This window comes from Chrysochloris asiatica, unplaced genomic scaffold, assembly GCF_000296735.1.
Source record: "Chrysochloris asiatica unplaced genomic scaffold, ChrAsi1.0 scaffold00148, whole genome shotgun sequence".
NCBI lineage: Eukaryota > Metazoa > Chordata > Mammalia > Afrosoricida > Chrysochloridae > Chrysochloris > Chrysochloris asiatica.
In genome coordinates this window covers 8,541,200-8,562,808 of record NW_006408666.1, presented here as the reverse complement: position 1 = coordinate 8,562,808, position 21,609 = coordinate 8,541,200, and the positions used below count along the sequence as shown (strand labels likewise).

General features: G+C 46.0%; 1 protein-coding gene across 1 annotated transcript in view; it reads left to right on the top strand.

The window, feature by feature from the left end:
- Positions 1 to 21,609, top strand: part of IGF1R (insulin-like growth factor 1 receptor) — a 382,740-nt gene that overhangs the window by 82,045 nt on the left and 279,086 nt on the right. Inside the window, exon 2 of the mRNA XM_006870698.1 lies at positions 13,048 to 13,593. Coding sequence (XP_006870760.1) covers positions 13,048 to 13,593 — 546 coding nt within the window. The remainder of the gene's footprint in view (positions 1 to 13,047; positions 13,594 to 21,609) is intronic.

Sequence of the window (21,609 nt, the reverse complement as noted above, 5' to 3'; positions counted from 1 at the left end):
AGAGTGCTCCTTGGAGACCACGATGGCTAAGCTTCGTCTCTCATACTTTGGACACATTGTCCGGAGAGAACAGTCGTTGGAGAAGGATGTCATGCTGGATAAGGTGGAGGGTCAGAGAAAAAGAGGAAGACCCCCAACGAGATGGATCAGCCAGGTGACATCATTGATGGCGTCAAGTGGCAGCGGTAGTGAGGTTGGCCCAGGATCGGACATTGTTTCGTTCTGCTGTGCATTGGGTCTCTATGAGTTGGTTCTGACTCGATGGCACCTGACAACAACAACAGTGGGTTAGGAACCATTTGTAAAATTCTCTGCTAGCTTCCATGGTCATCAGTCTTTGTGGGGGAGCTGAGGGCATCGGGTTGGACAGGCAGTTTAGCCTGAGAGCCTTTAAAGAGGGGTTCATGTTGGTCAGATGACTGTCAGAATGCAGGGTGATTGGGAGATCCCCTTCTGACCACAGGTATGCATCGCTGTGGGATAAAGCACTGGACCAAAAGGTCAGTTTGAACCACAAGGTCAGCAATTCAGACTCAGCAGCCACTCCTCGGAATGAGGAGTCGGTACTGACTTGACAGCACTTATCAACAACCCAGTCTTTACTGTAGTACCCTAGCCAGCCTTGAGGTGCTCCCAAGGGGAATTTTCTCGACCAGAATATGTGGTCTAAGCCCCAGTTAGGATAAACGTGTGATACCAAGTGGTCATTTGGCTTTTTTTGGTCCTTGGTGTAATAATTTTCTAGGGCTGCTCTGTCAGATGGATGGCTTATGTAAATGTGTATTTATTGTCTCAGTTCTGAAGAATAGAAGTTCAAATCAGGGTGATTCCTTATGAGGGCTCTCAGGAAGAATCTCTTCCGGCCTTCTCCCCCAGCGTTTGGTGAGAGCGAGCTTGGACCTCTGTCTTCATATGACTGGCTTCCCGGGTCTCGTCTCCTTTAGAAAATAACAATCATATTGGATTAGAGCTAACCCAGCTCCAGTAGGACCTTGTTAATCTGATAATATCTCCAAAGACCCTGTTTCCAGGCAAAGTCACATTCACAGGTATATGGGCAGGAGGAGGAGCTAAGACTTCAATGTAGCTTTCAGGGAACCTGTCTTAACGTAGGAGTCCTTTGTGGCTCTGCGGGTGAATGTGCTGGACTGCTATGTTGGTTTGAACCACAAGGTTGGAGGTTTAAGCTTACTAGCTGCTCCTTGGAAATCCTATACATGGTCCCCAATAGTCAGAACCAACTCAACACCATCGTAAGTAACATATCTCAAGGAGTTCTGTGGCACAGTGTGTACGTGCTCAGCTCCCATAGTGATTCCAGCATTGGAAACTAGCCCTACGGGATTATTGTACTCTGTCCTGTGGGGTTGCGATGAGTCAAAATCAACTTGACATCAGGCGCATCACAGTTCAGTCATAATAACACCATTTCCTTAGTTATGAAATAGAACAAACACTAGCCCCAAAGAGTTATAAGCAGAACTCACATATAAAGCTCTTGACAGGTACAGCTTTACTTAAATCTTCCTTATTTTTGTTGCCCATTTTCCTGCGGTGTGTGCTTAGATAACTCGTTCTGTGACCTTCCCCCAGCAGGGTTCATAGAACCTGACCAGCCGTCCTCCCTGTGAACACTCGTGGAGCAAATTCCAGCAGCCACTCTCAGGAGAGAGAATTCCAGATTCCCTCCGTTTCCTGCCTGTTACTTATATGTTCCCCCGTTGACTCACCTCTGTTTTAAAGTATAAAGGCAGAAGTAAACTTGGTCTTTGGGTCGGCCCCTTACTGTACTGCCATCTACAGCCTAAGACTGCCTGGCTTCCCCCCACTTCTGGCAGCCACAACACTCCATCATCCATATACAAAGTAGATCCAATTAAATCTCCTAAGTCGTTTTCACACCTCCTACATTATGCGTTTCTTTTTTTTGCACCCAAATGTCCAAATAACATTAATTCCTCTCTATTGCAACTTCAGTCTGTTGATCTTTTTAGCTCTTGACTTGTCATTCAATAGATTTGCCATTCCTTCTGAAAACTTGTCATTCTTTTATTAGGTGAACATTTTATCTGTGCCATCATTCCAGTAATTGATAAAAATGGTGAGACATAACAGGCTCAGAAAGAGCTCCATGGCCTTCCAATAGGGCCCTTCCTTGTGCCTTCATTAATCACTTCTGAGGGTAAATTGTGCATTTGCCAAGCTACACAAGTGTAGTTTATATTTCTTCACCTTGTCAACAGAGATATGTAAACAAGTCTAGTACCCTTGCAATATGCCTTTTTATTTATTTATTTATTTGTACCAGGGAGGCAAGGAGTACTCAAAACTCCAGAGTCATTCTCATTCTACTCCATCAGATTTGAAAAGACAAGAGCTGGGTTGAGAGAAAGCTGTGCCTGGCTTTGAGAAAATAGCACATGAACACTCAGAAAATTGAGAGTAAGGTGGTAATTCTGCTCCTGAATCATATCAGAGCACAGTTCAAACCACAGTCTAGATTCCAGAGCTGGCTGACTTACACGTGGTAGTTAACATCTCCCTACGCAACATCAAAGGGAGCTCGGGTAGTGTAGTGGGTTACGCAGCATTGGGCTGCTAAGCTCACGGTCAGCAGTTTGAGTCTACCAGGTGCTCCATGGGAGAAAGATGAGTTTTCTTCCATCACATCTCCTCATTCCTGGATGATGCTTGTTAGTCACTGAGATGGGGCTAAAGCGGCTTCCCTTCCATTCCACCCCGGGTGTTTTCTGGGTCCTTGGTGGTGGATGGCCTTGTGACCTGTCTCCAGATGCCACTTCTCACTCTTGTGACCCGGTGAGGAGCATGGTTAAATGACAGCAGAAAAATGTCCCTGTACTTCCAAAACCCTTGATCACACATAGGAAGCCTAGGTGGCCATTCCCTTCCCCTGTGGTTTGGGTGCTAGGGCTGAAAGCACTAGGAAAGTACTTAACATATGGTAGGGATTCTACAGATGTTGGTTGGAGGGATGAATAAATTGAGTCCTAAACCTGTATTTGAATGACAATGAAGCCTAGGCACAGAGCAAAGAAGCGGTTGACCTCAGATTTGCCTGATCATTGAGCCCTAACTTGGGGTCCCTGGGTGATACAAACAGTCAAGCAGCTTGGCTGCTAACCAAAAGGTTGGTGGTTTGAGACTCTGCAGAGGTGCCATGGAAGAAAAGTCTAGCGGTCTGCTTCGGAAAAAACAGTCACTGAGAACTCTTGGGGCATACTTCTACTCTGACCCGTTTGGAGTTATGACGACTGGATCTTGGACCCTAACTCAGCATGCTTCCTCACTAGGAAACCCCTGAATCAGATAAATAGCTTCCACTATTCTAGGGGCTGGTATTTTAACATCCTTTCCATCAAGGATTCCACAACCTGTAGAACAGGTGAGTGGGATGTCTCTATTGTCTGTCACCTTGATGTAGATAACTGGTCAGCTAACTAACAGAAAGGGTAAATAAAGGTCACCTGGTGTGGCACTGCAGGGTAATGCACTGGACTGCAAGGTCAACGGTTCAAACTCATCAGCCGCTCCTCAGCAACAATACACAGGGTCGCTGTGAGTCGGAACTGACTCGACAGCCCTTAAAAACAACAACATAAAGAAAGTTGGAGGACTCCTGATGTGGCTATGTAGGATCAGCACTGGTCTGTGAACCACAGGGTCAACAGTTCAGTCCCATCAAGCTGCTTCTCAGAAACATACAGGGTCACGATAGTTGGACTGACTTGACAGCACTTAACAACATAAGGAAATCTGAACATTGTAGGGCAAAGTATAACCCTTCTTGAATGAAGAGGTAAACTTCACAGTAACTGGAATGATGTGAGATGCTCTACAAAACTAAGCCGGTGAGAGAATGGGAGCACAGTGGCAGCTTTTATTTGAGAACATTTGCCTGGTTTTGAGCAGAAAATAAAAAATCATGAGACAGGAGAGAAAGGGCAGAATGGGTCCCATTTCCCTCGCAGCCTGCTTAGGGTCATCCCGGCCCAGCCTGGCTTCCCGAGCCTCCCTCAGCACCCAGCCCACATTGTCAGCTTCTGTACAAATGCCACACTTTCAGAGTTCCATCTGCTGTGACCACAGCGGGTGTCTGGGGTGGGGATGAGGTACCCGAGTGACATGCAGTGGTCACCCCAGGACCCCTTCCCCGGTGATGGAGCTCTGCTGTCTGACACTACTTGGAGAGGATCCCAGGGGAATGAGTGTGTGCCCAGGGTTGGGGTAGATCTCAGAGAATTTACTTCATCAGCAGTCTACCATCGTCTGAGATGCAACTAACTGAACTGATTAGACACTTTAGTAAGGGCTTTCAGAAAAGTAAAGACTTGACTGTGATGGGACAGTAGTATCGGACTCCTGGTGTGGTACCTCAAGGTCGGCGGTTCAAGCTCGCCAGTCCTTGGAAACCCTACACAGGGTTGCTATGGGAAGGAACTGACTTGACGGCACTTAACAACAACAGTATTAGGAGCAGGTCACGTTAGGTGGCAGTAATGGTTCAGTGGTGGATTCTCACCTTGCATGTGGGAAATGCAGCTTTAGTTCCTGGCTAATGCATTTCCTGTGCCCCCACTACCTCCTGTCAGGGCTTGAGTGGTGGTATGGACAGGGTTCCACAGAGCATCCAGAATAAGATGCACGAGCAAGAAAAGCCTGGTGACCTTTTCCTGAAAATAAGCCACTGAAAACCTTATGGACGGCAACAGTCTGACCCTATTGTGCACGGAGTCACTGCCAGTCAAGAGCCAGTTCCATGGCACCTAATGACAACTAAAGGAAATACTGGACTTCTGAATATTTTCAGATCACAAAGGAATTTTGAGACCCTCTCAGAGTGGGTGTAGAAATTTTTTTTAAAAACCGACCTGTGAGCACAGTTGTTGCCACATAAAGGTATGTCTTCACCACACTGATAGGCTTACAGTTTGGTTAAGTGGAGGGGATGGAGGGCTTTGTGTTCTCACCAGAGTTGGAATTAATTCCTGGTAAAATGTCCATTTTTAATCGACATGGTTAGATATGCAAGTAAACATCTTTGTGACTTCTTGGCTGTATTGTAGCACATAGTTTTATGTTCCTTATCTTCAGGACTACATTTTATGGGTGTATAGAGTTTTAGATAATGTTTATTTGTAAAATAGAGTTTGGCCTTTTCTGTGGGATAGTGAAGAACCATTTGCAAAGCTGAAAATTACATGTAATTTTCCATTTCTAGTCTCAAGATCACCCATGTGAGGAACGGTTACAGTAGCATGTCTCCAGTCACTGAGTGTGCCAAGTGACCTAGACTAATGTCTCACATAGAAATGGACGTGTACAATGTAAACACACTCTCCCTGACACATGAAGATAAAAAGCTTAACATGAATTGTGTCTGTTTCCACTTATACAGAGAATTCGACTCTGACAAACTCTGGAGTCTATGTAGTGTTTGTTGTCATAACGTTGGCCTTTTCCCCTCCTTTGTGGTCAGCTCAGGGTAGAAGACTGAAAGAAGCCCATGTCCTCTCCCTTGTACATGGAGGACCGAGGGCAAGGGGAAAGAGCAGCTTTGAGAGGATTTTAGCCTTTAGTCGGCTCTGCGTTTCCTGTATGGTATCTAGTGGGTTGCTTGGGCTGTGTCTGGCAGAGTGAAGAGCCAATGAAGAAATACAGGTGCACCAGCTTTACCTGCATTACCCTCCAGTTATCAGTGGGTATGACAAGTGGGGGCTGCTACTCACAGAGCGGTGCCCAGAACAGCAGGAGCAGCACCCCCTGGGCACGTAGAAAACAAATGATCGGGCCCCAAGTCCTGGTGTGGTGCTACAGGGTAATGCACTGGGTTGCAAGGTCTGTTTGAACCATAAGGTCGGTAGTTCAAATTCACCAGTGCCCCTCAGAAACCCTATGTAGGGTCGCCATGAGTCAGAAGCAACTTGAAGGCACTTAACAACAACAACAACCCTCTGTTGGAGTCCTGGTGTGGCACTGTAGGATCAACACTGGACTGCTAACCAAGGGTTGGAGGTTCCAACTCACCATCCACTCCTTGGAAATCCTATCCAGGGTCCTGTGAATCAGACTGACTAGATGTCACTTAATGACAAGTCCTCTGTATTAGGAAGCCTTCTAGGAGATTCCAGTGAGTGTATACTGTCTTAGTGCAGAAAAATCCAGTTGAACTTCAAGCATCAGTCCAGCTGCTGCCCTTGCTCCTTTTCCTGCCACACAGGTGGTGGCCTTGGGGTTTCCCTGAACTGCAATTCTTAAAGGTATCTTTTCCAAAAATGTAGTGTAGTTTTGTGATTCACTTACGTTGTTAGAAGAGAAATTCTGCATTTTGATCTCTTTAAACCCTGAAGGGTTTTAGGGACAGAATTGAACACACTGTCTTGTGGTCGCAATGTCCTGGCTCTGGGTCCTGGCCCGCCTCCCCCTTTCTTCCTGGTGCTCCCTGTTTGGACGGCTGCCCCCCAGTTTAGGGTTTGTGTGGCTGCTCCCTGGTTTCCTGCACAGCATACTGTGGGGACTAGCTCTGTGTCATGACCTCAGTTCCAGTAGCCCTAACTCCTATTTGCTCTCATTTCCATAAGATGCCAGGACTCTCTACAGACCACTTTGAGATTTCACATTCTAAAGGCCTTTCTATATGTTTCTGGTTTGGGGGTTATGCTGAAATCCTTTGCTTTCAAGAGGGAGAAGTGGTGTTTGGGCAATTTCCTTTTTATCATCAACATCCAAGACCTGCTCCCTTGGTTCTTGTGTTGGTTGGTAGCACACAGGAAGCTTGCTGTATTCTCACTCTTCCCTGTTTGTGGCTTCTACCCTTTGAGCATTGTACTAGAATTTTCTGATTAGCTTGGATTCACTTTTTCTGATTCCATCACAAAGCACCCCTAAGACCAGCTGTATCACTCACAGGCTCCGGAAGGGCTGGGCTGGGCCTTGCACATGTAGCTGAGGCTTATCTTTCCTTCAGGAATAAGTGGGTCGTTGCTTCCAAATCTTTTTTCACCCTATCATTGTGTAACGTGTCTAGTGTGGAGGCTGCTTGTTGTACTCCAAAGAGGAGCCACTGGGACTCTGTGGCAGGTGTGTGCTGACCGTGGAAGAAAGCAGACTTCCCAGTGTTGGCGTGTTGATTGAGACATAAACATTTATGTTTTGTTGGCGTGTTGATTGAGACATAAACATTTATGTATTGAGACATAAACAAACTTCCGTTAGACATCCTCATGCTCACTCGTAGGAGTCTTGGTGTGGCACTTGGGTTGATGCGTTCGACTTCAAAGTTGGTTTGGATGTAAGGTTGGTGGATCAAGCTCACCAGCTTCCTCGGAAACCCTGTACAGAGTCCCTGTACAGTGTCGGGACCAATCCAGTGGCACTGAACAACAACAGTGGAGTCCTGGTGTGCTGCTGTAAGGTAGGCACTGGACTGTAAAGTCGGTTTGAACCTCAAGGTCGGCGGTTTGAACTCACCGGCCACTCCTCAGAAACCCTATACAGGATCACTGTGAGTTGGAACCAACTCGACGGCACTTAACAACAACAGTTTTTTGCAATGGTGTCCTGGTATGGTGCTGTAGGATAAGCACTGGACTGCTAACTACAGGGTTAGGGTTCAAACCCAGCACTGCTCCCTGGAAGCCCTATAGTGTCACTATGAGTCAGAACTGACTCAACAGAACTTAACAGAACCAGCAACAAACCTTCAACATGATCAAACAATTCAATTACACCTGTATAAAAACTTCCGTTTATTGTTCAGGGACAAACGAATGTACTTCATTTCTACTGGCAATGGAGGAATAAGAATTCTTAGGCTAGGCAAGGGAAAACAAAAAAGTACCATCAAAACAAACCAAAAGCTAAGAGGTTCACCTGAGTTGCTGACCGAACGTGTACGAGTCTTACAGATTCTGGGAGTGCTTTGCTATTACAGACCTGCTTGAGATCGTGGTAGCTCACTCCTCTTCAGGCTACCTGAACTCAAGATGTAAGACCTGGCCCCGGCCAGGCAGCAAGTGGCCGTGATGGTGGTTGTGTGCCAGGCACTGTAGACCTGCCCCGGACACGAGCCTTGTGGGGGACAGGAGACAGTAACCACCAGGCTAGATGCATCCTTTTAGGAACTGACACATCAGACATGAAGTGCTGTGAAAGGGATGAGGTAGGGAATGAAAACCAGGGGGCATAAGGAAGTGCTAGAGAGGGAACTGTAGAAGGTAGGGCATCTGGGCACAACATCTCTCAGGAGGTGGTATTTCAAGTGAGACTTTCATGATGAGGGGAGGGGTGGGCATTGAGGAGGTTGGTGTCCAGAATGTGCTGAGCAAGGAGAGGATGTTGGGAGATAAGGTAGGAGATGTAGTCAGGGATGAGCGTCCACATCCCTGTAGCCTGGATCCGAGTGTCCTAGGAGGGCACTGGAACACCGCTGCTTGCCACCGTGGAGAATAATCACATCTACTTTATGATTTACAAAGATCACTCTGACTCCTGGGGAGGGATGGACTTGGAGGCTAGATCATGGAGAAGCTGTTACTATAGTCCAGACTGGAGAGGGCAGTAGCTCAGATCACAGAGAGACAGACAGATATGGTGAAATCCACTCATTCAGCACATGTGTATGGTGAGTCTGACATGCACCAAGGTCTATTGAAGGACCTGGAAGGACATTAAGTAGGTAGATAGTAGATCTTGGTGACTCTACTGATACCAGTTTGAAACGTTTCCCAGTCTCAAATTGTCCTAGGGACATCCCTGTGACTAGTGTGCCAACCCATTACCCTAGGGGCTCCCTTGCTCCAACTGGCCCTCTGCTTCACCAAACATGGTACCCTTTTCCAGCTATCGATCCCTTCTGATAGTGTCCAAACAAGTGAGGAAGTCATTTTCTGTTGTGATCCGTATGGTTATAATTAGTTACTTTTTGGAAGTAGATTAGCAGGCATTCCTTTAAAGTCTTAGTGTGGAGGCCCCACTGAAGCCTTTGATCCATGCATGAGCCTGCTGCTGATGGAAGCACTAGCCGCTTACAGTCTCACAGTGACGCACACGCTGCCCCAATGTACAGGCTAACATACTAGTGGTCAGGGCACACAGCGTTCCCCTGCTGTCTGACATGCGAGTGCTTTATGAAACCTTTCCTAAACGGAAATGGTAGTAACTCCTTTTAATTTCTATGGGAGTTGTTCTTTGAGTGTTCCCAAACCCCCCAAAATAACCTAGAAAGTCCTATTAAATAGCACACAAATCCTAAACTAACACTAATTTAAAAGATAATGAAATTTTCCGTGAACTGACTGTAGTCTGTTGTCTAGTGTTCACAGCAGTGGCAGTTTGGTGCTGTGAGGCCGAGCTTAGTTCCAGGGTTAGGAGCTTGCCAGAGGCCTTCTCGCTGCCCAAAGTGTTTGCTGCCTGTTTAGCGGTTCACTGCAAAACAAATGCTTTTTCACCTCCCCCCCCCCCCCCCCCCCCGGTAAAAGCACCAGTCCTCTTCAGAGTTCTTTGAGTTAAAGAAAGCAGGTACTGATGTAGGTCTTTGGAAAAGTTAAGTGACATAAAGTGAACTTCCGAGTGGCCTCAGCCATTCTCAGTGGAAATGCTCGGCCTGCCTTGGGAAGGAAAGCAGAGCTAGGTCTCCAGGGAAGCAAATGGGGTAAAGAAGTGAGGCCCACTCGTGTGCAGATCAGCAAAGATTCTGAAAGGCTTGGGGGCTGCAATCCAACTCTTTGGTGCTGGACTGGATGTGAGCGATGTGAAGGAGAGAAGACTCGAGAATGGCTCTTAAATTGTTGGCATGAGTAACTCAGAGACTGGGAGTGCTCTTTACCAAGATATTGAAGCTTGTGAGGAGGAAGTTTTGGGGAAGGAAATATGTTATTTGGCACGTCAATTGCGTTCTGGTGTGGTTCTGTAGGATAAAGCACTGGATTGCAAGGTGGATTTTTGAACCACAAGGCCATTGGTTCAAACTCACCAGCTGCTCCTTGGAAACCCTGTACAGGGTTACTATGAGTCCGAACAGACTCGACAGCACTACACAACAACCATAGAATTGGTTCTGGGCCAATGCCGTGTATTTGCCAACCAACCATAGTGTAAATGGCACAGGAAGTCACGAGTCTGGGTGAGGGCGAAGCGAACTAGGAGAAGGCTGAGAAGAGCCATCATTGTTAGAGGTCAGGCAGAAGAGGAGACCTTGAGAAGAAGGTGATGTCAAATTACTTAAAGGGTCAAGTAAGATGACAGAGATATCACTGGCTTTGAGAGTGCCATTGGAACTCTGCTAAGAGTTATTCAGTATCATGTTGGGGACAGAAGTTCACTTAAAGTGAGGTGGGGGTACCTGGAAGTGAGGCCGCTGAGAACTGGCTGTGTTGGTAAACTTTGTGTGGAGGTCTGCGGTGAAAGGACTGGCATCTACTATCATTATCGTTAAGTGCTCTTGAGTTGGTTCCAACTCAGTGGCCATGTATAGGGTTTCCAAGGAATGGCAGGTGAATTTGAACCTTATTTAAATTCTTTGACTTCTCAAAATCTATGTCTTCACCTTCCAAATACCAATTCTATTCCCTAGCTTATTGTTGAGATCGTCTCAGAGGTTAAATGAGATGACGCATCAAATGTCTGGCACCTGGGTGTCCTATAAGTACTGGTTTCTCCCATGCTCTGTCCCCGGGACTTCATTTCTCATCAGCCAAAGAGACATTGGCCCATGCTCCGCATTCTCGGACTTGGCCCACTCCACATCCCCAAAACCATCTGTTCAAACTTCCACCATTGCTTCTGCCCTACTCACAGCCATTGCTGTAACCCTCCGCAAGCTTCTCTTCTCCTGCCTCTCGACTCCACCTAGGCTCTGCCCTGCGCTTGTCCCTCCTGAAGAACAAGTTGGGACTTTTCTCCCACTTGACGTTTTCAGTGGAGCTTCACTTCTGTGAAATAAGTCCTCATTCCTGAGCTGGGCATATGTGGTTCTCTGTGATTTGTCTTCTAGCTAACTCCTTCCCTCTGCAATTTTCTGTGTCCCTGAACTATCCGATTTGTGCTTTGTAACCTCTCTGGCCTCAGTTTTAAATTTTACCCAACCTTTAGGATCTAGCTCGTGTGCCAAGTTTTCCTTGGCACTGAAGCAGAAAGACCTTCTCCCTGCTCTTGATGCTCTTGTCTGTCTTGCTTACTTGAATTACACATGTAGAACAGTCTTGTTAATTCACAGGTCCACGTAACTGACCACTCACTGCCTCACCTGACACCTGGCTCGCACCATCGGGCTCCTTAGAGTATGGGCCTCTGCTTCTTTGCGTTTCTCATAGTGTCATACCTGTGGGATGCTTAACCAATGAATGAGTTTAAATTGATCGGAAGACCTCACTGTGTTCACAAAGCTTTAATCATGAGTCTGGAGATGATGCAGTCATACGAGATGATAGTAACAAAGGGTTTTTTGTGTATCAGGAACTTTAAAGAGAAAGTATGCCGGTATTATGACCATTTATGAAAAGCCTTTAAAATCTGCAAATTCATTGGCCCAGCAATTGCGTTTTGGGGTTGTACTAAGAAAATAGGCTTTCATATTTGCTGAGAATGATCATTGAAGCATATATGTGGTGTGAAAATCTGGGAATAACATAAATGTCATACAATAGGGGATTGGTTAAAAATAAGAGAATTTGGATACATATTTATGCCCTAAAATTATCAATGTCTCCTTAAGATAATATAAAAATAAGTTTCTTGACTTGGTAAACTGTTCCTCTGTTTAGAAAAATATGTCTGATTTCATTTACTTTAACCCTTTCATAATGAAATTATTTTCTGCTTTGATTCTTTTATTGATACCATGTGTTTTCAATAATGGAAAACATTTTGTGATTTTGATATGATGATGTGGGTGGGGCATACATGTCCCAAGTGGACTCTGGTGGTAGGAGGGTGGTTGGGTGAGGCCTGTTTTTTCCAGATCCATGCAGTTTCACATGCTCTGCCAGGGGTCGTGTGTCCTGTAAGTGGGATAGCAGCTTCCCAAGGAGCCTGGAAGACTGGAAATGCTATCCGTGTATGTTGCCAGTACTACAGAAGGGTTATGGATGTGTGGAGAATGGTTAATGGCTCTAGGTGATGTTAACAGTGTTATCTTTGGATGTTAAGATTATGGATGATTTTTACTATCTTTGTAATAGCCATTGCTTAACCTTTCTATAAGAAATGTCTTTCTTGTTTAAGAAAGCACTTTCTTGAAAGTAGATTGGAATGTTGATTTCTTTTATTCATATAAATCCCATTTGAAGAAATCTTACTGTGAAATTAGCCTTTCTATATGGTAGACTGGGGCCCATCCTCTGCACAGTCAGCAGGAATACCACCCAGTGTTTGGCACTAACTGGTTAGCTGTCCAGATAGTCCACCTGCAGACCGTACCTAGAGTCAGTCTTCAATGAAGACTGCCATCTGATTTCTTCAGAACCATAGTATCGTTGTTGTTATTGGTTGCCATGGAGTTGGCTCTCACCCATGGCCAACAAAACCAAACATTGCCAGACCTGTGCCTTGTTTGTTGGCACATTCAAGTCCATTGTTTCTGGCCCCTGTGTATTTCAAGTGTCTTCCAACCTATGGGGCGCTGGCTCATCTTCCAGCCCTGTTTCAAACAGTAACCTTTTGAGATCCACAGTGTTTTCATTGGCTGATTTTAGGAAGTAGACCAGCATGCCTTTCTTCCTAGTCTGACTTAATCTGGAAACTCCCCTGAGCCTGTCTGTCCTCCCTGGGTGACCCTGCTGGTATTTGAAATATTGGTGGCATTATTTCTAGCATTATAGCAACACACAGATCACCCCAGTGCAACAGGTTGGGCGGTGAAATAATAATAATACATGTTTCTTAAAAACTGGCCACTTAGTTGGTTCCGACTCATAGTGACCCTTTATAATGTTTCTGATTCGTGCAGTTAGACAGCATTTGAAAATAACTTTTAACCACGACCCCCTTTTAACTGAGCTTTGTCCCACTTTTCCCTCTTGTCTCCCTCAGTCTGCGGGCCAGGCATCGACATCCGCAATGACTACCAGCAGCTGAAGCGTCTGGAGAACTGCACGGTGATCGAGGGTTACCTGCACATCCTGCTCATCTCCAAGGCCGAGGATTACCGAAGCTACCGCTTTCCGAAGCTTACTGTCATCACCGAGTACTTGCTGCTCTTCCGTGTGGCTGGCCTCGAGAGCCTCGGCGACCTCTTCCCGAACCTCACAGTCATCCGGGGCTGGAAGCTCTTCTACAACTATGCCTTGGTTATCTTCGAGATGACCAACCTCAAGGACATTGGGCTTCACAACCTGAGGAACATTACTCGGGGGGCCATCAGGATCGAAAAAAATGCTGACCTCTGTTACCTCTCCACTGTGGATTGGTCCCTGATCCTGGATGCTGTGTCTAATAACTATATCGTGGGCAACAAACCCCCAAAAGAATGTGGAGACCTCTGCCCAGGGGCAATGGAGGGGAAGCCATTGTGTGAGAAGACCACCATTAACAACGAATACAACTACCGCTGCTGGACCACTAATCACTGCCAGAAAAGTAAGGGTCCCTCTGACCACTGCTTTCCTTCTGCTCCTCTGTTCTTCCCTTCTCTTCGTTGTCCCCTTCCTCTCCTAGCAGCATAGACCCACGTGGTTGCATGGCTCTGAGGACCTGGCACCCCGTCCTGAGGACCCCATTCCCAGTGTGTGCCTTGACTTTCTTTAGCACCTGGAAACTCATGAAATGCCAGATGGTAGAATGGCTGAAGGCCACAGGGCTACCGTCAAGCCATTAAACCCCTATAGTAACAAGAGTTCATTGCACTGTTGACTAGAAACTAGGGGCCTTCAGCTGTGAATTCCTGATGACAAAGGTGGTCTGCAGTACTTGGAAGTCCCTCAGTCCTTCCAGTCGGGGCCTGGTTAGGTCGCTACCCTTTCATCCTTTGCATAATGATGTACTTGAAATATGCTTAAGTAAAGGAAAAGCAGAGCGCGACCTTATGTCCTCTGAAAGTGGTGGTTTCCACCCTGCCCTTGACTTTGAATGATGATATGAGGGTGCTCCAGCATCATGCTTTCTGCTAGAACACCTGCCACGTGGGAGAGTCTGGACCAGCCTCCAGGTGTTCCTCACCTGGTTCAGGCTAAGCTCTCAAGTAGCTATGTAGCAGGCTGTATTTTTAAACTCCCAGACTCTGTTACCTCACGTTTATACCCTCAAAAAGAAGTTGTGAAATCTTACATAATTATTTATGTGAAAGAAAGTTGATGAGTGCTCAATCCTCTTGGAGAAGATGGTGTTATATTGTCAGTTGGTTGGTTCTCCTTATTTATATGGAAATATACTTACTTTCACTTCCATTTAATGGAAATTGCCTTAATGTAATCAGTACTTGGAGAACCAAGTTCCCTGGTAATAAATGCAACTCAAAACCTTTGCCTTATTTGCTTTCAGCCATATTTAGGTGTCTTAGCCAGGGAGATTTCCCCCCGACTCCTGATTGTGGGAGTACTCTGAAATGGGTACGAGGATTATTTAACGGTTGGTGCATGTGTTCTAGCCAGTCACGAGGACCAACAAAATCCCAAATTGGTAGACTTACATACCCTGTGTAATAAATATGTAAGGCAAATGGAAAGGCATCTCCCATAAGCAGTGTAGGAGCCGGAAAAGGGTGCCTTCTCTGGCTTCATGCCTTTCTACCCTCTGTGTCTGTTGTTCAGTCAGTACGGATGCAAACATTGGCTGAATAAGGAAGAGGGCTCCCGTGCCTATATCCAGGGTCTTTGCTGAGCCAAGAATGCAGTCAGGCCCTTTCTTAAAATGACTCTGAGCTAGAAGAACCAAGATAGCAGGCCAGAGGCATTTTTGTGATTGTTTAAAGGTTACCCAAGGGTTTGAGAAAACAGTAAAATGTATCTTTAAAGTCGTCTTGAGATCAATTTTTTTTTAAAGAAAAAATGTCAGCCATCAAGTAGGTGGAATGTACAGTGGTCAGGGTGGGGGGCTGTGGCCGCACCAGTCCCTTTGTGCTGTGGGTGGACGTATTTACAGTGTTCTGAGAGCAGCCTTCTCTCTTAGTGTGATAAAATGTATGTCCAAGTGTTGCGAAAACTTAAAAGGTCTGGGCAAAAGTGACGGGCTACTTAGAATGTCATTAGTGGGCATTTGATTCAGTGAACACTTTCATTGGTCACACTGGATTTCTGACTTGCTGCTTGTTAAAGAAGCCTGGAGGAGGATGAGGCCTGAGTTTTGGTAAAATCAAGACTGGAAATGATAAGGTAAGTGTAATTGCTTGGCCCTCAGCTTTTTTCATCTGAAAAATAGAAGAGATGATGTCGTCTTCCTGGAGCTGCTGGGAGATTTAAAGAAGAAAGGGGAAAAGGACCATAGCGTAGAGTTTGTGAGCTACGCTGCTGACAACCTCCGAAAGCTTTCTCCTTGGCCAGTCGTCTCAGTCCTGATGCTATCTCATTTCAGTACTGACTAATAGCAGGCTGAGAAATTGTCTTTCCCTCACCTGGTCCTGAAAAGTCAGAGGCAGGCAGGTGTCTTAGTGATCTTGTTGGACTTGAACTCTTACTCTTTGCAGAGATCTTTTAGACTTGTGCCATCCAGTGGGATTGAGATCCGAATTGAGATCTGCTGCAAACTAATATACATCCTGGATTTCCAAGGCTTAGTATGGACAAAAGAATGCAAAAAAATTCATTGTTTTTTATATTTATTTCGTGTTGAAATTATTCTATTTTGTGCATATTAGAGTACTAAGAAAGATATTTTGTTAAATTTAATTTTCACTTTTTAAAAATCCTTCAATGTGGCTACTAGAAAGTGCTAGATTACAACTGTAACTTCCACTTTTTTTTGGAGAGCACTGCTTTAGATGACTCATTCCGAGGCTGTGACTTCCTTGAGAAGCACCTGATGTCCGTTCACATCAGGTGTCAGGTGAGGGCGTGAATCCAGTCAGAGTCCACATTGACATAGCCCCTTTCAGCACTGAGATCACCATTTAAAGGGTTAAGTACGGAGGAAGCTGTCTGTGCAGAGAGTCTTCAGACTGGCTACACGAGTAGGTAGAGTGTGTCGAGAAACACTCAGGGTGCATGTGCAATCTTTGACATATTGGAGAAACACTCCATTATATCGTACAGATACATGTTCTTACCTGACACTCTCCTTTTAAACCCCCTCTTTATTTCATGTGACTCGGCAGTGGCAGGTAGCTTAATAGACAGCCACATTAAGGAAATTACCTTTATAGGTTCTCTGCACACTTCCATATTTCTTAGAATTTGAGGAGAGGTTTTACTCAGGTTTGAGTTCATAAAAGGGTACTGACTCTTACTGAGTACCCCACAGCTTTTGCATGCATGTGAACCTCAGTGTTTGGTGTTCCTCCTGTACTTACAGGGTCGATGAATCCAGCCTCACCCTTGCTCCCTCCCCGGCTCCTTTTCCTCCAGCCCATCTCTCACAGTGGGCGGTTGCCAGAATTCTGTTCTAGGTTCTTCCACTTTTCTCGTTCCTCTAGAACCTCATCTGCATGTTGTCCCACCTGCATCCAGTTTCCAGGTGCCCTTTGGAGCCCGAGGCCTGTGCATGTGTTCATCTCCACATGTGTGTGCACGGGTCCTTCCTGGAGTCTTACTTCCAAGTACTGTTTCTCTGCAGTCCCTCTCGGATGGGGGTGTTCTTGGTTAGTTAGCTCTCATGTCAGGTGGCATCTGAGCTCTTCCTTCTCCAGGTAGGCACTTGAGTCCTTCCTATGCTAAGTGCCTCTGCCCTCTGCCCACTGAACCCTGCTGAACCCTGCCCAGCTTCTCTGACTCCTGGTGACTCAGCTGCAGATTTTAAGAAGCAGGTAACCAAGACCGGAAGTATCCACCTTTTCATTAGGAGCTGAGCATGTTAATGATGCATAGTGCCCAGGGATTACTGACCAAGATGCCTCCCTACCTGAAGCTCTGCTCTGCGGCCCTGTCAGTGAGCACCTTGGTCTTCTTCCCCCCACCCCATGAACTCTCAGCTTCTGCTGTGTGCCTGACCTGGGCGCCGTCACTCCTCTGCACACTGTCCTCCGCTGCTCTGTGTGCTGGCTCCGGGTCCCAGGCTCCATCTGGAGGCCTTTGTACCTCCTTGCCACCCCTGGGGAGAATGTGGTGGTGAGTTTTGTACTCCTTTGTGAAATCTACCTCCTGGCAGACATCACTGTCACCTGCTTTGTGAGAGATTTGTTGTTGGTAGTACATGCTCCCCTTCCCCACAGACTACAGTCTTCATGGAGCCCGAAGCTTCTGAGATTGTGAAACACGGATGTCTCCTGTTCATTGCTTCTGCTGAGCATTGTCCCTAAAGCCTTCTCTAGCTCTTATCTCCAGAAGAAGTCACCCATGGGTGGTAGCTGTTTCCTCTCCTGTTGTCAAAATAACCCAAGGCCAAAGATTCTGGAGAAGCATGAACATTATCCAAAAAGTTGAAGCTGGTTTGGATTATTTGCTGGAGGCCCACCAGGCTTGGCAGGGTCTGGGCATGTATGAATTTCTTACTTCCTGGAAAACTTGCTTCAGTTGTGCCTAGGGTATGTTTGCCATAGGGATGTTCAGCACTCAAGCTCAGGTATAGACAACCTCCCCAAGCAAAAGCTATCCCATCCGTGCTGCTCAGCGTTGTCTCTAAGTACATTTTAACTCATCAGGATGACCAGCTTGTGGTCTGAGCACATGACTGCAATTGTCTGTGAGAAGGCTGGGTTTTTGCCAGGAAATCCATGGCAGTGACTAACCTGGCCATGTAGAGGGCTGACTTAACCTTATTCCAATGAAAGGAACACTGACTGAGAACAGCGGTCCCAGGGTTTTTTGTTGCATTTCTTACCGTCAAGATGAGAAACCAGAAAAATAGCAGATTGGAGCCTTTGTGTGAGAAGGCAGTAAATGGCAAAAGGAAAGCATTTTACTGCCACCTCACTGATAGGACCGATGGTATGAAAAAGGAAATTCTATATTTTTCTCTTACAGGTTCTTGTTTACAAAGCTCCTCACAAGGGCAGGATGGGTGATTCCCTGGTAGATTGGTCCATCTCGCCGCTTTGCTGCAGAGTCGATTCGCTCTCATCCAGGCCCGCCCTCTAGGCTCTTCTTGACTCTGGAAGTCCATTACCAGACCTTTCTTCCTCAGTGCTGCTGGGTGAATTTGAGCTTCCGGCCTTTTGGTGATTAGTTGAGTGTAAACCTTATGCACTTCCTGAGACTCTGGCCTTGTGAAGCATTTGTAAATCACCTGCTGTTATGGGGCGCAGTTTCACTGCTCTGAGACCCCATTCAGATGATATGTAGTGTTTTTAAGCTTAAGCTGCCTGTGAGGCCCCAGGACATTTCTTTCTGTTGAATGCTGTGTGGCCATGTTACCAGGCTCCTGGACACCTGGCCCTCCTTACTGCTCTGGTGCGCTTTTTAAGGTGGGGTCAGCAGCTCTGGAGAGGCGCTCATCTCCCTCCTCTGGAAGGCCCCTGCTCTGGCCAGCTGCTCCCAGTGTGGGGGTGATCTTTATTTAGAAGGACCCCTTTCTCTGCCTTTTATAGTCCAGTATGGGGATGATGTCCGGAGTCACTCCTCTGGATGGCAGACCCTGGTTTCCAAGGCAGTGAGGCAGTTTATGTACGTGACCCTTTGGGACATCTCCTCGTCAGCCCTTTGGCCCCATTGCTTGGCTGCCTCTGCCTCCTCCCTGAAACGCTTGCTGTTGGCTCCGTTTCATTTCATGAAGGTGTCACTCTTCCGAGCCTCTTCAGAAGCTTTTTTAGAAATAGTGATCTCATCTTAGAAACTAAATAGGTCTCAGAATAACCATCCTAAGCTGATTCTTGTAATTCTAGGTGTCTGGGAAATATTTGGAGTCCCTTCAGATTTTACTCATTAAACCTATTTGTAAAGTCATTCTGTTCTCTTGGTATTCCTAAAAGTCTCTGCCTTTTGTTACATTAACATTTCTGTTGTGATCTCATCATGTGTATACCAGTGGACATTCTCCATGAGAGGGAAGGGAATGACCTAGGACGTGGTGTGGACCTCTGGCTAATCTTGTCCTGGGGAGTGTTTATTGAGAGGTCCAGGAGTTCTGTTTTGGTGGAGGTGGAGGGGGAAGCACCCTTCTTTCTAATATATGGTAAGAAGTGGGGGCGTGGACTCTTAAGAAGCCTCACATCACTGTGCTAGATGCCCGTTGACTTTGAGGGAGTGAGCAGCGGGTAAAGGGGACACACATGCTGTCCAACAGATAATCTGCTATTTTCCCAGTCTGTGAGCCTATGGATTGGCCTCTCCCTTCCTTTTGATCTGTTACACACAGACAAGGTATGCATCCTTGAAATTTTTCATAGCTGATCAAACACCGTCGAGACCACTGTGTTTTCGAAATTTAGAGATATTTGGTGTGGAAGAAGTTAACTCCAGATGAAAATCCTAAATCAAGACCGTTCCAGGCTCTAGTCTGTTTCTGCCATGGGGCAGCAAGTGACTTTGAGCTGGACATGAAAGTAAGAATGGAGGTTTCTTCTAGTTTCTAAAGGTCCAACTTTGCTGTTTTGGGGAAAGTGGCTCACAGAGCAGTTCCAGGAACTACCAGAACTGCGCTGCAGTTGAGAGGCCCCCCACTGCACACAGGGTCTGGGAGAGGCTGTGGGAATGTAAGCAGGAGACAATGTAAGTCAAGCGGTGATTAGGTCTTCTGAGGTTCGTGAAAAAGTGGAGTCTTCATGTCGGCTGCTAACCAGAAGGTTGCAAGTTCAGACTCACCCAGAGACAGCTCAGAAAAATGGTCTGAGAATCCACTGCTAAAAATCAGCTATTGGAAAACCTGTGTCTACACATTCACTGGGCTATTACCCAGTCATATAATCCTAATTAAAGAGAATTAAAAGTCCTAATAATGCTCTGACTTGGATGGACCTTGAAACCATTGCACTGCATGAAATATGTCAGTCACCAAAAGACAGATTCTGTGTAATTTCACTTGTGTGAAATAACAAAAATAATAAAAAGTATAAACTCCAGTTTACTAGTGGTTGCAAAGGGTGAGAGGAACAGTGAGAGGGAAAGCCATTGTTCAGGAAGAGTGAGCTTCTGTTTAAGGTGAATTTGACACTTATGGATGATGATGAATTTGACACTTATGGGTGATGGTGAATTTGACACTTATGGGTGATGGTGAATTTGACACTTATGGGTGATGGTGAATTTGACACTTATGGGTGATGATTATGCATCCTGATTAAGGTAATGATGCCACTTAGTTAAATTAGCATGTGTCATATATGCCCCTCATTCCCCAGGGCTGACCTGACCACTGTCTTGTGCTTTTTGGTGTTGTGAGCTCATCTTTGGGTATTACCAAGGTGTTCATCCTAGACAATGATGTGCAGTTCTTGGAGACAGGAGCTACTATTGTTTGCTTGTCCCATTATAGTGAGTGGACTGATCTTCAGGAAATTTTAGGTGGCCCAGAACCTAGAAGGTATGTTTTCTCTGTGGATCATTATAGCATATTGTTGTTGTTAAGTGCTGTCAAATCGGTTCTGACCCATAGCAACCCTGTATGGGATTCCCGAGGAGCAGCTGGTGAACTTGACCCGCGAACCTTGCAGTTCAAATGGCTTTGCAGTCTGGCACATCAACCCACAGTGCCACACCAGGACTCCATATTGGTATTAGGACTACAAAACATACATCATTTTGTACAACTTAATTTTTTGGTTTGCAGTTACTGTGCGTGTCAGAGAGGACTGCACTCAAAGTTTTTAATGACGGATTTATTATTACTACATCACCAGGCTTTTCTTCCAAGACCCCACTAGGTGAACTTGAACTTCCAATCTTTTGGTTAGCAGCTGAGTGACACCTAGGGACTCCATATGCAAATTTAGATGTCCTTTAAAAAAAAACCTGCATTCTAGTATGAACAAGTGGCGTCATATGGCAAGTATTTAAGACTGTCCACTGACTTCCTGTGTTCCTGCTGGGGCAGCACCCATGTTCTGGTGTTCAGATGTGAGTGAGACCCCTGGCCTGTCTTATAAAGGAGGTTATGCCGTGTGACTGACTGGGGACAGCATCCTTCATCAGGAGGAAGCCGCACTGGTAAGAAGAGTCCAGAGGCCCCTTCCTGTGAAGTAGAAATGGAACCCAGTGTTTGCCTGTGGCAGGGTTACTAAGGAGCCTTGGAGCTGCAGGTTCCTTGTGGGCAGTTCCTTCTCGCCAGGTCTTCCACCTAGGAAATGGGGGTGTGCCCTGTTGGTAGGGACAGGGGCTCAGAGATAATACTGTGAAGTGCCGAGCAGATTGCCCAACATATGGTAGCTTCTTGATAACGGCAGCAGCTGGTTTCTATTTTTTAAATTAAATTGAACTATCTAACCATCAATTGCTGATATGCAAATTCAAATTGAAGCTGAAAAAAATGAAAAGAAGTCTTCGAGAGCCAAAGTATGACCTTGAATTTATCCTACCTGAATTTAGAGATCATCTGAAGAACAGATTTGATGCATTAAACACTAAAGACCGAAGA